At 37.8% G+C, this 16,710-nt stretch overlaps 1 protein-coding gene across 1 annotated transcript in view; it reads right to left on the bottom strand.

Annotated features, from left to right (window-relative positions):
• The window catches only part of LOC148301449 (uncharacterized), a 92,186-nt gene that overhangs the window by 70,900 nt on the left and 4,576 nt on the right, over positions 1-16,710 (bottom strand). The window contains exons 2-13 of the mRNA XM_088273240.1: positions 15,758-15,975; positions 11,939-14,932; positions 10,378-10,630; positions 8,358-8,433; positions 8,163-8,265; positions 7,038-7,127; positions 5,529-5,687; positions 4,368-4,538; positions 3,473-3,682; positions 1,995-2,127; positions 931-1,027; positions 458-788 (exon numbers count right to left, since the gene is read on the bottom strand). Of these exons, the coding sequence (XP_088129366.1) occupies positions 458-788; positions 931-1,027; positions 1,995-2,127; positions 3,473-3,682; positions 4,368-4,538; positions 5,529-5,687; positions 7,038-7,127; positions 8,163-8,265; positions 8,358-8,433; positions 10,378-10,630; positions 11,939-14,932; positions 15,758-15,975 (4,835 nt within the window). The remainder of the gene's footprint in view (positions 1-457; positions 789-930; positions 1,028-1,994; positions 2,128-3,472; positions 3,683-4,367; positions 4,539-5,528; positions 5,688-7,037; positions 7,128-8,162; positions 8,266-8,357; positions 8,434-10,377; positions 10,631-11,938; positions 14,933-15,757; positions 15,976-16,710) is intronic.

Here is a 16,710-nt window from a genome sequence, read left to right as displayed (position 1 = left end):
AAGAGATTATAAAAAAATTGTACAATAGTTTATATCTTTAAAAAAATTATCTCTTTTTTGTGTGTATATTAGGTTAAATTAGATTTTAAAAAATGTATAAAAAACGCATGTTAAAAGAACTCCACGAACAAGACACACAAGATGACTTGGTTGGTCTCTTTTTTTATTTTATTTGTATTGTATTGTATTTTTTCATTTAAAATGTGTTTTATAATTGTTCTTTAAATAAATAAATAAAAATTATGTAAATTCTTCTCCGTCTTATTCCTCATTGCTGAGGGCGTTGACCCTTGCAGAAGCAATGACTCTTCTCCAGCTATCCCTTGACTGCGCTGCACGTAGCGCTCCAACCACCGAGGTGCCTGCTGCTGCCTTAATTTGATCGGTCCATCGTGTGGGGATCTTCCTCTCCCTCTTTATGTAAATAAATAATTTAAAAAAAATTAAAAATCCTCACCTGCTTTTCCATTATCCTGGAGAGCTCTCCCAAGAACCGATCCAGCTGGTTCAAGTTTCCCCCGAGCCCGTTGACGAATCCCTCCCCCTTGAGGCTGCCGTTCTTGCTGAGGTCGCTCAGCGAGGAATGCACCGAGCCGACCCTTGACTCCAGGCTGCCGCTCTTCAGGATGCTCTGGCTGCGGGCTGCCGAGATCAGGCCCCCGGCGCTGGAGACGTGATGCTGGCGGTGGACTATGCTGGCGATCTGGTTGATGGAGCGGGACATCTTGCTCTTGGTGGAGAAGGCTTCCGCTGCGGGGAATTCGTACGACGCCTCGTACTCTTGTCCTCTGTGAACAAAAAAAATCATTTCAACCCTTCCCACACTGATTATCCGATAATAACACACGATCTTTTGATTGTTTAAAATTTTTAATTATGATGTTTTACGATAATTTTTTTTATTAAAATTTAAAAAAGTTAGGTACGTACTTTGTAAACAATCTTTGCTTGATTTTTTTAAGCTTTTTCTTCTGCGCTTTGTGCTTTTCCCTTGATGATGATGTAGAAATCCGGTTATCCTCGTTACCTAAAATAAACAAAAATATTTAAGGAAATTAAAAGAATATAATGTCTGCCTCCGTAGTGTAATGGTCAGCACGCTCGGCTACCGTTCTGGAGGTCCCGGGTTCGATTCCCAAGGGGGGTAAAATAAATATAAGTGACTTTTTCACTGTCATATTTATTCAATATTACCCTGGACTGGTACCTAAAGCGAAGGGCTGATCACCTTTCCTTCATGTGTAAATGATCAAGATAACACTGCGTTTATATGACGTAGTGCCCTATGCACCATTGGGGTGCGGATAAGGGTTTTTTTATTTTTTATTTATTAAAAGAATATTTAGACAGAAGAGCTTGGAGACACTTCTATATATGCGCCCTTGAGGTAGTATTTTACAAAAATGGCGCTATGTTAATCATTCAAAATTATTATTATTATTATTAACCAGGCAATAACAGGTCGTAATCCCTGTAAATACTTCCATATTCTTTTTCATCCATGTTGTGATATCAAAAGTAGAGGAACCCAGATGTCGCTCACTCCTTTCAAGAACGTCATAAATCAAAAATCGTCAATTTTTAGTTGTGCATGTTTTCGGAATGCCTAAAAAATGTACTATATCCTAGTAAAAGAATCTTATTTTTAACTTAATATTTACCCGCTACAGGGCAGAAAGTGTTGTTTTTGTATTTTGAAGACAAGGTATTGTTTAATTATTATTTTTAAATAAAATAAATATTTTTCAAATGGAGAAAAATCCCTCAGGTTATGCTTAAAAACATATGTTGCACAGTAAGAAGTTCAATAAGTGGCTTGATATTTATTTTAAATACATTGTGTTATATTTTTAAACTTTAAAAACGTTCTCCTGAAAAATCGAGTTTTTTGATTTATGACGTTCTTGAAAGGAGTGAGCGATGTGTGAACAAGAATTTGTACATACCTAAAATGTTGTAAATACAGTATTTAGATAAAAGTGTGAGTAACTCACCGTCATCATTACTGATGCCATTATTTTCATCAGAATTGGAATCCCGCTGCGGAGTTATAGAATCTCTGTTTGATGGGTCATTTTTCTTCAATAAATCCTGACTCGCTTTTCCTTGATTATGGTCTAATACAAGCTGAAAAGAAATGTGTAAAATTACATATCCATCCCTGAAGATGACGAGGTGCTTGTCATAACCGGTTGGAAATAAGTACCAAAAATAAAAATGGTTTAAAAAAACTTTGAGTTTTGCATTGAAAAAATTATATATGCCACAAAGTATCTGCAAAAAAAGCAAAAAAAATTAAATTAACTGTTGACACATTGTTGTCGGGCCACATTTATTAACCCTGACATTAATTACTGTTCTAATGAGGGTCGTGTACTTATCACAAATAACCACAAACCCAATTCCCATCTGTGCAATGTTTTTTGGCATCTCTCGTACCCTACCACAAGTAAACAAATAAAACGCTTATAAGCGTGTCCCGCTCTCTACCAACAGTATGTAAAAGATGCTTTAAAGAGTTTCACGCAAACAATGTTTTTAAAGAATTTTAAATAAACAAACTTTTACTTTATATCTACAATACAATCTAGGGATAAAAATTTGTATTACATTTTGAATAAAACATAGTTTAAAAAAATTGCTTTGCAAGAGAAGGTCTCTCAGGAAGCCTAGATGCTTCTGTATCAGATCTGGGAATGCAGTTGGGACATTTTTCAATATACAGTGAAACCTCTTTCTATCGTTTTTAAAGGGACCTATTGAAATAAACTATAAATGTGGGAAAACAATGAATGCGGGATAAAGAAGTCAATACACAAGGACATACAATCGAGTAAAAATACCGTCCCCCCAATCAGCATAACCATTGGTAAATTGAAATTTTAAGAATACAAGTTTTAGATATAATTAAATGTATTAATTTTTAAAAAAAAACAAAGCTGAACAGAACCCAAAGATCTTCAGACCTCTTCTGCTGTATCCATCACACAAGCTTTTGATAGTCTGTATCTCACCCGTTGAAATACTGTCGTCAATTGTAAAAAATTTGAGTAATTTTTTTCAAAATGTAAAAAAAAAACAGAAAATTATTTCAAATATGCAGCGTAATTCAAACAATGAATGCGGTAAAATGGTGGGAAGAAACGATCGAAGCGATCTATTTTTCTATGAAATTAATTTGGGGTAGAAGAAATAAAGACACATCCGGGAGAACGATTATTCGAGGAACAATAGATAGAGGTTTCACTGTATATTTTTTTTTGTGTGTATATTAGGTTAAAATCGTTAAAAACAATAAAAAATGTATTAAAAGAACTCCACCGACAAGACACACAAGGTGATTGGGTGGGTCTCTGCAAAAAAATGTTCTAAATATGTAAAAATTGTGATTTAAATAAATGTATAAAAAAAAAATAAAAAAATTCATCCAGAATCCACATTTCAAAAGACGTTTGGTCTATTAGTTGCCAACCTTGTGGGTCCTGGGGAGCAGGTTCTCGTGCGGCGCGGGCTCGGGGCGCTGCGAGGAGAGCTCCAGGGCGCGCTGGCGGATGAGCGAGATGGTCTGCTGGTGGCGCCGCGCCGTCTCCCGCTGCTTCAGCGAGATCCTCCTCCGCAGCGCCTGCGCCGTGGCCGCCTGTGCCGCCTGCAGCGCCGACAGCCGCTCCGACCTCCCGCGCGCCTGACGAAATGCAACATCGCACCAAATTAGTCTACAATTGGTCTTTCTTCAAAAAAATTGTCGTCTTGGTAAAATTCCATGTAGTACACAAGCGCTCTTACTCCTCATTACTGAGGGTTGTGACCCTTGTCAAAGTGTCTTTTTAAATTATGTAAATGAACGTCTCATCACACGGAATTAGTCTACAATTGGTCTTTCAACTTCTTAAAATTTTTCAAATTTTTATGTCCGGCAGTCCTTTTTTTTTTTTTTTGTAAAAGTGACTGCGACAGTTTACCGTGATCAAATTCACACGCACTGGTCGAGCACACCGATCCGAAGAAAGACGGACAAGTGCGCAAGTCGATCATCCGTTTTTTCATCCTAACCGGACGGTAAAATTCCGTGTAGTGCACAAGCGCTCTTACTCCTTACTGAGGGTTGTGACCCTTGTAGAAGCAATGACTCTTCTCCAGTTATCCCTTGACTGCGCTGCACGTAGCGCTTCAATCACTGAGGTGCCTGAAGCTGTCTTAACTTGAAATTAAAAGCTCTTTTTCTTTCAAAATAGTTTTTTCTCTGATTTTCAACATCCATACAGCAATTAGTTAAATACCATTTTTTTGAAAAATTTGAAAAATTGGACGAGCCAACCACTGCGATACAATGCCGGACTAGATATGAATCGACATATGTCGCACTGTACCTTCTCTTCGGCCTGTTGCGCTCTCTCCTTTTCCTTTTGCAGTTGTTGCCGTCCCACTCTTTCCTCTCTCTGCCTCCTGCTCTCTCTCATCTTGTCCAGCTTCATGATTCTCTCTGTCTCCAAAGCTTTCCGTCTCTCTTCGACGGCAGCCTCCTTTGCAGCCTTTTCTTCCTGTAAATATCAAAATCAGAAACAAACCAAATAAATTAAATTTTTAATAACAAAAAATTATTATTTTTACTAACAAAAAAATATCAAAATAATAGGATTTTTTACTATTATTTTCAATTATTTCGAATGAGGAAAAATCAGTCATATTTTTCTGAAAACGAAACTATTTTATGTAGCTGAAATTTATTTTATTTTATCGATATCTCAACATAGATGAAGAAGTCTACTGAGGGGAGAATGTGGAAATATGGGCATTCACAGGGTTTACAACATGTCAGTCGCTAATTTGAGTGATCACATCATACACTTTGTTACAGTTACTATTCTACCCATGATTGTCAGCCACATTACCCGAATTTCAGAAAGTAATATTTGTGCTTCAATTGAAAAGATCAACTGCATATTTCAAGCAAAACTTTGTCAGCAATATCTATGATTGAAGTATTTTATTAGCAGAAACCTTCATGAAATGTATGTGAGATTCTTACTCGAATTAATGACATACTAGGAGACACTAAATTAATTATTTTCTAATGGACAATTTTGATTTTTATTTTTGTATATTGACAAATAAATTAATACAGTAATATTGTTGTTGGTATTCTTGTTGATAACTTTAAAAAAAATTATGGGGGACTTAAAGGATTCAGCTATTTATATTTTATTTGTAAGAAAAACAAACAATCCCGGAAGTCATCCAGTGAAACGTCGTTGAGTGAGATGTCATACAGTGATACATCATTGAGTGAAATGTAATCGAGTGAGTTGTCATCGAGTTAGACGTCATCGAGATGTCATCAAGTGAGACGTCATCTAGTGAAACATAAATGAGTGAGACGTCATCGAGTAAGATGTCATCAATAGTAAGATGTCATCAGTTGAGACGTCATTGAGTGTAATATCATAAAAAATTTAAAAAGTTAAATCCAATTAATAGTACATATTTTAGGTAAATAGAGTTATCTTTTATAATCAAAATAAAAGTCGCACCAATCTCCGCATCCTGTCAGCCCTGACTTCTATAAGCCGCGACGTCTGCTCTCTGCACAGGACCAGGAAGTCGTGTCTCTTGTTGGCCGCCTCCAGCTGCTTGATGAAGGCGATCTCTCTCAGCTTCTCATCCTCGTCGTGAGCCTTGCGCACAATGTCCTACAAACAAAAATACAAAACATGGCTGGTGAAAACGCTTCTTATTATTGGAAGTAGAACAAAAACACTCCCCAAAGGTTAACAGTATGTGCTATTGTTGAAACCAAATGTGGAGAGATACCGAGAGAGGGAGATAGGTGACAAATGCACCACTCACTCAAATGGTATAAAACAAACAACTCACATTATGGAAAGGAGAGTGAATGCTGGAAACAGAGTGAACTGTGCACTGGATTCAGTCCATAGCAAATTAAACCCTATCAACGAAAGCTAAACTGGCAGTACACAATGCAGTCCTCATTCCGACCCTAATGCATGGAAGTGAAACATGAAGTTGACAAATGTGCGGCAGAACGATGTATGATAGATGTTTGTATGGTGAATTAAGGAAAGAATCCAATGCTGGGATAAGCATTATCAATAAGATTAAAATTGAGAAAGGTGTGTTGAGAAGGTTTGGACATGTGGAACGAATGAGTGAGGAAAGAACAGTAAAACAAATTTATGAGGCTAATGTAGTCAGAAATAGCAGTAGGAGAATACACAAGGAAAACTTGATATGATCAATTCATTTACTCAAAAGTCACGTCACGTCAGGAGTCGGAATAATATAAAAAATCGGCGGGTATGTATGAAGAGATGCATGACTGTGAAAGAGGCGAAGATTTTTCTCAAAGACAGAGTGGTGTAGGATTTTATTCTCTCTGCCTACCGCTGTGGTGAAAAAGCATGAAGGTAAGTTAGTTAAAAACATAGATACAATAAAAAGTTTTAAGTTTTGTACAGACATTTCTTGGTGGAACTGCATTTTATATAATAAAACAACAACTACAGCGCGGCTGTCCAAACTCAAAACACAGTAAGGAACATTTTTTTTGTAGTAGGTTTTTTTCTTTTCTTTAGTTAGATTCTATTTTATCCAAAAATGCAAAAAAAAGTAGTACAAAAAAATGTCCCTTACTGTGTTTTAAGTTTGGACAGCCGAGCGGTGTATATGGTTTTTTTCCACTAATATTTCATTTGACCAGTGTCACCGGATGTTATCATTATCGACATCATCAGACTATAGGATGATGTTGGTAACGATGAAACCCTATCACTGGTCAAATAAAATAAATGTTAGAAAAACAATACAGTTGTTTCTTTCTTCTTTATCTTCTTCATGAGGCCTCTGTCCTCCACTGCTGGATATAGGCCTCTTCTATATTTTTCCACATTTCCTTCGGTCCATTGCTGGTTGCAGCCAGTTTCTACCCCCCACAGTGACTATGTTGTCGGACCATCTCCTTTGGGGTCTTCCGTCGCCTCTTTTGTTTTGTTATACACTCAAAAATATTGTGAAAGAATTACTTTTAGTCTCTGGTCTCTGTTTTCCGCTGCTCTCTGTAGCCTCTGCTCCATTCTCAGCCTCTTTTCCTCAATCAGCTGAACCTTTGCTGCCTGAAAATTGAAAATAATACAATCTATCACTGAAAACTGTGATTGTACGCAAATTTTTGGCAAATTGAAAAGTAAAATTTGAACAAAAACGTAAAAATTGTCACAATTTTCATTAACCGATCACTGCATCAATTGCAGAGGTCCTTACCAAAAAGTTACATTTCCAATATTGCACAAAAAAACTTTAAATTGCAAATCTATTCTGTTTACTGTATTCTATCAAAATATTAATTAAAGTTGCGACAAAAGGTGACTAATCCTGTGTTAAACCAATAAGAAATCATTGAATCGCACCAATACGTAACAATTTTACAAGCTAGAATTCCTGATTACTTAAAATCATTTATAATGGAAATGTAACGTTTTCGTGAGGACCTCCACAATTGTGACATATGCGATGCAATTTCAATTGTTTTTATTTATTTATTTTAATTGTACTCATGTCCGTACGCACGCTCGGCTACCGTTCTGTGGGTCCCAGGTTTGATTCCCAGGGGGGGAGTCAAATAAATATATTTTTTCACTCTAATATTTATTCAATAATACCCTGAAGCGGAGGGTTGATCACCTTTCTTTCATGTGTTGATGATCAAAATAATAATAATATAAAAACCCCTTTCTGCACCCCAATGGTGCATAGGGCACTATGTCATATAAACGCAGTGTTCTTGATCGTTTTACACATGAAGGAAAGGTGATCAGCCCTCCGCTTCAGGTACCAGTCCATGGTAATATTGAATAAATATTACAGTGAATATCACTTATTTTTATTTTACCCCCCTTGGGAATCGAACCCGGGACCTCCAGACGGTAGCCGATTGTGCTGACCATTACACTACGGAGGCGGACAGATGATCAAAACGATGCATTTATACGATGCAGTGCCCTATGCACCATTGGGATGCGGATAAGGGATTAAAGAAGTGAAGTACTCAAACAACTAGTGTTATTTGTTTTACAAAGTTTTCAACAGATGGCAGTTTCGTGAAAAGATGAGACATATAAATCATTTCTATATATCTCAAAGAAAGATACCTTGACATCTTCGACTCTAGCTAGAAGCTGATGAAGTTTAGTGGATCTTTCCTTCTGCAGAGCTTGTCTGTGCTGTTCAGCCCTAGCTTGCTTGGCTTGGTATCTGAAAACAATTTTAAAAATTATCATTCAAGATGTGAGATTCAAAATTAGTCAATGATATCAAGATTAAAATACATATAGTCAAATACAAACCGTTTCAGAGTTTCCTGAAGACTGCCTCTCCGCCGCATGCTGTGAGATAATTTGGCATGCAGTTGTTGAGCACGACCTGTATGAATAAAAAATTACTTATTACATAATAGTACTGCAGTTTGGGATTATCAATACATACATGCATACCAGAGAAAAATGAAAATGATGATTCTGTAATGAAAATCTCAATCTGAAACATTGGCAAAGAATGGTCACACGCTTGGTCAGTGCTTTTATACAGAGTTGAATTGTGGACCCTCAAGATCAACACTATGAACTGGTTAGAGGCATTCAAAATGTGGTTACATCATTGTAGAATGCTAAGCATTTTTTCAACATTACCCTGGACCGGTACCTGAAGCGGAGGGCTGATCACATTTCCTTCATGTGTTAACAATAAAGATAACACTGTATTTATATGATGCAGTGCCCTATGCACCATTGATGTGCGGATAAGGGTTTGAAGTGAAGTGAATGCTAAGCATTCCATGGACCAATATGATCATCAACGTAAATGTGTTCTAAAAACCATTATAAGTGCTAATAAGCGTTCTATTTGCTTACTATTTGTAGAGGGTGAGAGATGCCAAAAAAAGTTGTACATATCGCTCACTCCTTTCAAGAACGTCATAAATCAAAAATTGTCAATTTTCTCTTGTGCATGTTTTCGGAATGGCCAGAAAATGTACTATATCCCAGCGAAAGCGGCATATTTTTAACTTAATATTTACCCGCTACAGGGCAGAAAATGTTGTTTTTGCATTTTGAAGAAAAGGTATTGTTTAACTATTTTTTTTAAATATAGTAAATATTTTTGAAATGGAGAAAAAACCTTCAGGTTTTACCTAAAAAGATCTGTTGCACAGTAAAAAGTTCAATAAGTGGCTTGATATATTTTTTTAATACATTGTATTATATTTTTAAACTTTAAAAACATTCTCCTGAAAAATCAAGTTTTTTGATTTATGACGTTCTTGAAAGGAGTGAGCGATATGGGAATTGGTTTTGCGATTACATGTGATTAGTATACTGAGGGTCGGGCAGCAGACCGACTGAGTATAATAAGGGTCGGGGTTAATGAAAAAACCGCCCACAAACAATGTGTTAAGCAGGATTTTATCCCGCTTAAAACCGTTACCATATCGCTTACTCCTTTCAAGAACGTCATAAATCAAAATACTTGATTTTTCAGGAGAACGTTTTTAAAGTTTAAAAATATAGTACAATGTATTAAAAATAAATATCAAGCCACTAACTGAACTTTTTACTGTGCAACAGAACTTTTTAGGTAAAACCTGAAGGTTTTTTCTCCATTTGAAAAATATTTAGTATATTTAAAAAAATAATTAAACAATACCCTTTCTTCAAAATGCAACAACAACACTTTCTGCCCTGTAGCGGGTAAATATTAAGTTAAAAATATGCCTCTGTTGCTGGGATATAGTACATTTTCTGAGCATTCCGAAAACATGCACAACTGAAAATTGACGATTTTTGATTTATGACGTTCTTGAAAGGAGTGAGCGATATCTTATAAGTAATTATCATTATAACACAAATTAAATTAATTTAACTTTTTTTCTCATTAATTGATTTGGCTGCTGATTTAATTTTTACTATATTGTGTTCACATTTTCGTCTATGTATGAAGGCATCGTTTTATTTAAAAAAAAAAAAAAAAAAAATCATATTGTGTCAATTTAAATTATTATTCATTCGTTCATTCGAACCCTTATCCGCACCCCAATGGTGCATAGGGCACTGCATCATATAAACGCAGTATTATCTTGATCGTTAACACACGAAGGGAAGGTGATCAGCCCTCCGCTTCAGGTACCAGTCCAGGTTAATATTGAATAAATATTAGAGTGAAAAATCACTTATCATTATTATTATTAGACTCCCCTCTGGGAATCGAACCCGGGACCTCCAGAACCTCTTATTGTTATTATTTCAAATCAAATCAAAGAAAATTTTCTATGGGCCCATGCCAAGTGGAGATTGTGCCATTTGTACATACCGGGATCTCTGGAGACCAGAGATTCCAATGCAGCCAGGACATCCATTCTCTCCACCCAGGTCATCCTCGACAGGATGGACTCGTAGCGGTCTTCCAGAGACATCTCGTCCTGGCTGGCGATGTCCGGCCTGCCCGTCTGGTCGCCGTTCTCTTGGCACATGGCGTACCACGACTGCTCCGACTTGTCTCCCGAGTACTTTGTGTTTCTGTCAGTCGCGTCCTCGTCCTCCTCGCACAGGATTTCTCCATCAGTCTGAAAATGAAACTCTTACTATCAGGTCTCTGCTATTTACATAGCAAGAATTTGTCTAGAATTCTCCTATGGATGGAGAAACAAGACTTGATATTTTTTTTTTTAGTTGGTAAATATACAATACATTTCAAATATAACATTTCTACCTCTTTAATAAAGTAGATACTTGTGTTTAGAGAGGGAGTTCGTTTCACAATTATTATAAAAAAAATTTAAACAAAGTAAATTAAAAATAAAAAAATATTGTTTGGTATGGAGTCTAGGTAGAGGTGAGTCTTATATGTTTTTTTAATATTTTATTATATTTTTATTTTGATTGCATGATTGAAATAGAACATTTTGAGTGTGTCCAAATACTTGTTCACAAAATCTGGATTTTCTCCAATTACAGGAGTTATTTTCACATTATTTTTTGACATCGTCAGCCCCGTAAATGCCCAGACTTCCATGTTCTTCGTCTTTGATGACATGTCAAAAAAAAAAGTATTTATTACCTTTTCTCAATTTATATTTCTTTCTGGCTTAACTTTTATTTTTAATTTTGGTATTACACAAAGTGTACAATGAATGGTAAGTGTTATATTACCGTACCACAAAGTTGATTTTAATACACAACAGAAGTTTTTTATTACATTAATTAATTCAGCAGTAGTTTTTTGGAAATAACCATCCAATTGAAAGTTTTACTCAGTAAATTCTACTATTTCTTAAAATCTAGTGTGAGAGCGTTGCAATATTCTTTGAAAGAAAATGGATAATTAAAAAATACGCCCTCTGTAAATAGGATAAAGTCTAAAATGTTGGCCAAAAGTGCAGACAACGCACAAATAACATCACAGAAAAATGCCAGCAAAGCTTAACACGTTCAATGTGCATAAAATAATGTCATACTACAAATTTTCAAAACCCATAACTTCAAAATCGAATTCTACAATATATTTATAGTAGAATTATTAATAAGCATACTCCTTTGTGTTTTCTATACACATAAAACTGGCTACGAATCCTAATCTTTATTCAACACGACTCCCGTCAATACATTATTATTATTATTATTATTATTGTTTTGTTTTTTTTTTGCATTATACAAACATGACCTAAATTAAAATACAAGAAAATATGAATAAAATATAAATACAAAAAAAGATCCCATAAAGTCATGGCCTGTGTGTGGGTGTACAATAAAATTTAGGTATGCGTAATTTTGCATGGCTGCAATATTTGTATAGAGATGTTAGTTGCGTTCGACAAATATTGACAAGGCATAAAAACAGCAACTTTCAAAGGATCAAGTCTTTTAATTCTCACCTCAGTGTCATCAGTCTCAGTATCCATATCAAAGTCGGAACCTTGCTGCAACTCTTGAATCTGCTGGTTGAGAAGCTCCTCTTCTTCGGAGAGCTTCCTCTGGTCCTCCTCCGACTGCCAGTCGAGAGCGAGATCCATCTTCCTCTCGTTCTCTTCTATTTGGTTTGTCATCATCTCAATTTCGTTGGCTTCCGTGTCCAGATTGTCCGATATGGTGTCCTTGGCCTCATCATTGTCTCCGTCATAGACCTCCGAGCTCTTGTGCAGGGAGTTCTGTTTGAGGGAATCGGTGTCGATGCTTATCTCGCTGGATGTCAACTTGTCGTTGGCGATGCGCTCCAGAGAGTTGGAAGTGCTGTCGCTGTTCAAACTCTCCAGGGAAAGATGCACCGTAGATTTGACCTTGTCGCCTTCCGCTCTATCTGGCAATTTGAAGATATTTGTCGGCATATCCGCCGCATCCGTCTCTTTGTCGGAAACCATCTTGCATTCGCTCAAATCCTCTGAGGAAAAGTGCATCTTGGTGTATTTGCTCTTGAATTTCTTCGATCTCGGCAGATAGTCGCAGCTGTCAAATAATGTGTCTTTGGAATTGCATTTGCATTTGGCATCCGATAACTTGAGTTCCTCTGGCGAGAAATAATTGGCGGAATATTTCGGCGAGTCTTTCTCTCCTCTAGATTTCAAGCCGGTTATATCAGATTTCTGTCGCAACATATTCGAAGCGATTTTAGCTTCTGGTTTTTTCTTGGGTTCTGCTTTCTTTTCTTTTTTCGGTTTGGCGTTTTCCGTTTTCTTTTTATCTCCGGAGTCCTTATTCGAGGAATTGTTCTCGACTGTGATTTGGAGTTTCACAAAATCGTCCATCTTGGACTCGCCTTCTTTGGGTGATTCTATAATGTTGAGAGTTGGAAGACTAGCCGTCGCGGAAGGTTGGTGGTACCTGTTGGCCCAGTGAGAAGCGGACTTCTTGGACTGACTGTTTCTATTCAGTCTTCTGGATTTGACGGTGAGCCAGCCGTCGTTTCCACCTTTGTCATTGAGAAATCCGCCGTCGCTGTCCATTACGTTTAAGACTTCGACGGATCCGGCGAACGTGTCGCTGAGAATATTGTCATTTTCCGGACAGAGAGTGCGGATGCTTTCGTTAGACTCTACGTGAGACAGTTCGTGTCTGGAATTGACAATGGTTTCGGAAGAACTGTACATGGCGTCGGAGCAAGGGAATGGCGAGGGTTGCAAGTAATCGAAGCGCACTTCGACTTCGTCCTTTGAGGCGTTTTTTGAAAAAGGTGGTTTTTCCAACTTTTCAGAATTTTTGGTAACAACGGCGCTCTTTTTTACAGATAAATTATTTGGTCGAACACTGTTGACCACTCTGGGTTTAGTCCCTTCCGTCTTGCTGAGATTGCTCGTAATTCGACAGGTGTTATTACCTTCGAATAACTTTCCTCTGCCGACGGTCAGATTGAAAGGGTAACTGCCCGCATTTCGGTTAGTCTGTTTGACATTAGGCCTATTTACATTTCTCAATTCCACCTTTCTGCAAGTCCCTTGCTTGATCTCGGCTATCGTCTTGCTTCTGGTCATCTTATTATTGACAATATTTTTAATCCCGGGCTTACTTTTACTCGGTACATTACTGGCGGAGTCAGAATTGGTTAAATTATTTGGTTTACTCTCGATGGAGTTGTTTTTCCCACCCGGGGGAATGGTAACTGAAGGTTTTGGTTTCGAAGCGGCTTGCGAGTACGCCGGTTTTGACGGTGGAATACCAGTTTGGTCATTCCTTTCTTTTTTATCAACTTCAATAGAAGGTTTATCAGAATCAGTCGTATCATTTATCACGATGCTAACTGTATCGGCGGATGAATTAGATTTGACCTCTTCAACCGCAATAGGAGATTTATCATCTTCACCGCAGCTCTTAGAATCTGTAATTTCATCATTTGTCGAGGGGTTCTTCAAAGAATTGGTAATATCATTATTTTTAGCGTTCATCTGATGAACGGAGTCGGGAATCGATTCGGCAGGAGTCTTATCTTCGATAACTGTGTTTTCTGACACTCGAACGCTCTTGATGACATTCAAATGTTCATTCTCTAATGTGTCCAAAATATCGGTAGTATGTTTAACATGCGGGGGAATGGGTGACTTCTTAACATCAGTACTTTTCTTTATCACAGCCTTGACCGTATCACTAACTTTAGCAGCCTGAACATGTTCCGCCCCTTCGCTGGCAACATTTCTAGCCGAACTCTTCCTAATAACTACCGCCTTCCTGGGAGTGGGCAGAGACGGGAACTCGGTGGCGGTACCGATCTCCACTTTTGGCAACTTCTCGGGAGTTCCGGGAACGACTAAAGTCTTACAAGAAATTGCGTCACTTTTGGCACCATCTTCCGTTCCGTTTCCAGTACTTTTGACTGTTTGCGGCTTCGACTTATTTTCTGCCGCTGTTGCGTCATTCTTTTCGGAGGAAGCTTCGACGCCCTTGCAAACATCTTCGCAATCTTTATTGGCCGCGCTTCTGACGACCTGACCTTCTACGATCTTTTCAACCTTGCCGAAGAAGGCGTTGCTGATATCCACCTTTTGTTTAGGACTCAAGCAGGCTGCCATGACTCTAGGGCTAATTTTCCCCGAACTGCTTGGAGATATCTTGTGGGAAGTGAGATTGGGACTGCTCTTGCCGGTAGAAGAGCCCGGGCTGTTTAATCCGGACAAGCAGGGGCTGTTCTTGCCAGAAACGGAAGGGGAACTCTTGCAGGACCTGGCCTTCCTGAGCTCCGGCTTGGCGGGGCTGGTTTTCCTGACCTCCCAAGCCAGACTCAGCGGCCTCTGAGGGGACGGAGTGTTATCGTAATCCCACTTGAGACGAAACCACTCGCACAGGGATTTGAAGTCTCGGGTATAATTCTCCAAGACCAGGATCACTTCTTGGCACTCTGACTGATTTTCGTGCGCTTCCACTGTGTTGTAAATTTCACCAATCTAAAAAAAAAGCATTATACTTAATAAACATACTTTTGGAAATAATTGACTCCAGAAAAATTATACTATAAAGCAAGAAATATATAGCTTTATCCACTTTTAAAAAAGGGGAAAAGCTATACACAGCAGGATCTCTATAATCCGAATGCCAAAAATTTAACCTCTGTTCGGACTAGTGGAGCATTCGGATCATCATCGGATTTGTACAGAGAATCTGTAGGGTATTTTTATCAAACAAAATTGTGAAATTTTAAATGTATTTATTGAACTTTTTTAAAGAAATCAAATATTTTAATTAGTCGAGATTTATTTAATGACAAGTAAAAAGCCTTGTCTCCCAAATTACTAGGCATGTATTTAAGGCAGACACTGGACTTCAGTGGGGATATTTGCTACTGCTTCAGCTTCAAACATTTCTTCCAATTCGTCATCACATCCTTGTGTTACTCGCCTTTTAACCCTTTCCAGTCCCCCAAAATTTAAAAAAAAATCTAGGTAGACAGTTACATTCCATTTGGAAAAAATATTTTGTCCTCTGCTACACATACTGTTGTAATAGATACGAGTGACAAAAATGTAAGCTTGGAATTTAAATAAATAATACTAATGATGTCGAATAACATCCGACATGACCAGTAAGGGTTAAGAAGCGTGGGAGGGATGAGTGGGTGTTTGGATTAAGGAGATGTTCGGATAAGCAGGGGTTCGGATTATAGCGGTGTGGCTGCAGGTATTATTTTACTTAATTTGAGAGTTGTGCCTTTCGGACACTCAAGAATGACGAAGGGATAATTCAAACATAGACGTAATATCAAGTCCCTTCACCGCCCGCTGCAGATTCCCAAAGAGCAGTCCCCAGTAGCGGGCCTGCAGCTCGGAGCGCTTGTCGCGCCCGGTGGAGGCGGACCGCACCCTGCCGCACGGCTGCTTCTTGTCCTTGGCGCCGGCCTCGGCCTTGCCCGCCTCGGTGGTCATGTGGTAGAGCGGCGAGTCCGACATGGGGGAGAGCGGGGCCCGCGGCGGCTTGCGGGATACCTTGCTGCCTGGAAGTGCCAATCCCTCGCTCAAATAATCTTTTCGGTGATTGATAAGGAAAGAATGCAAGACCTGGATGCAACACTAATGTATGGAAGTAATTTTTCATTTAAATGTTTCGGAATTCACATGTCGTTCACTCCTTTCAAGAACATCATAAATCTAAAATCGTCAATTTTCAGTAGTGCATGTTTTCGGAATGCCCAGAAAATTTACTATATCCCAGCAAAAGAGGCATATTTTTAACTTAATATTTACCCGCTACAGGGCAGAAAGTGTTGTTTTTGCATTTTGAAGAGAAGGTATTATTTAATTATTTTTTTAAATACACTAAATATTTTTGAAATGGAGAAAAAACCTTCAGGTTTTACCTAAAAAGATCTGTTGCACAGTAAAAAGTTCAGTAAGTGGCTTGATATTTATTTTTGATACATTGTATTATATTTTTAAACCTTAAAAACATTCTCCTGAAAAATCAAGTTTTTTGATTTATGACGTTCTTGAAAGGAGTGAGCGATTTGTGCAAAATATGCGGGAACACCGTTTCACCGCATTACAAGAAAAAGCCCTGAGTAAACCCATTGCAATATTTACAAGAATTTAACATAACCTAACAAAAAACAGTAAATAAACACGACAATAAACTTACTGCGAAAAGGAAAAACACAAAGATTCTACAATATTTAGAATTCTGAACATTAAAATATGTATGTTTCAAGCACAGTGTAACGAGACACGCATGA

This window comes from Brachycentrus maculatus, unplaced genomic scaffold (genome assembly GCF_059751285.1).
Source record: "Brachycentrus maculatus isolate JH-2025_06_01 unplaced genomic scaffold, ASM5975128v1 h1tg000562l, whole genome shotgun sequence".
Taxonomy (NCBI): Eukaryota; Metazoa; Arthropoda; class Insecta; order Trichoptera; family Brachycentridae; genus Brachycentrus; species Brachycentrus maculatus.
The sequence above is the reverse complement of the archived record's forward strand: the minus strand, read 5'-3'. Positions and strand labels throughout refer to the sequence as shown.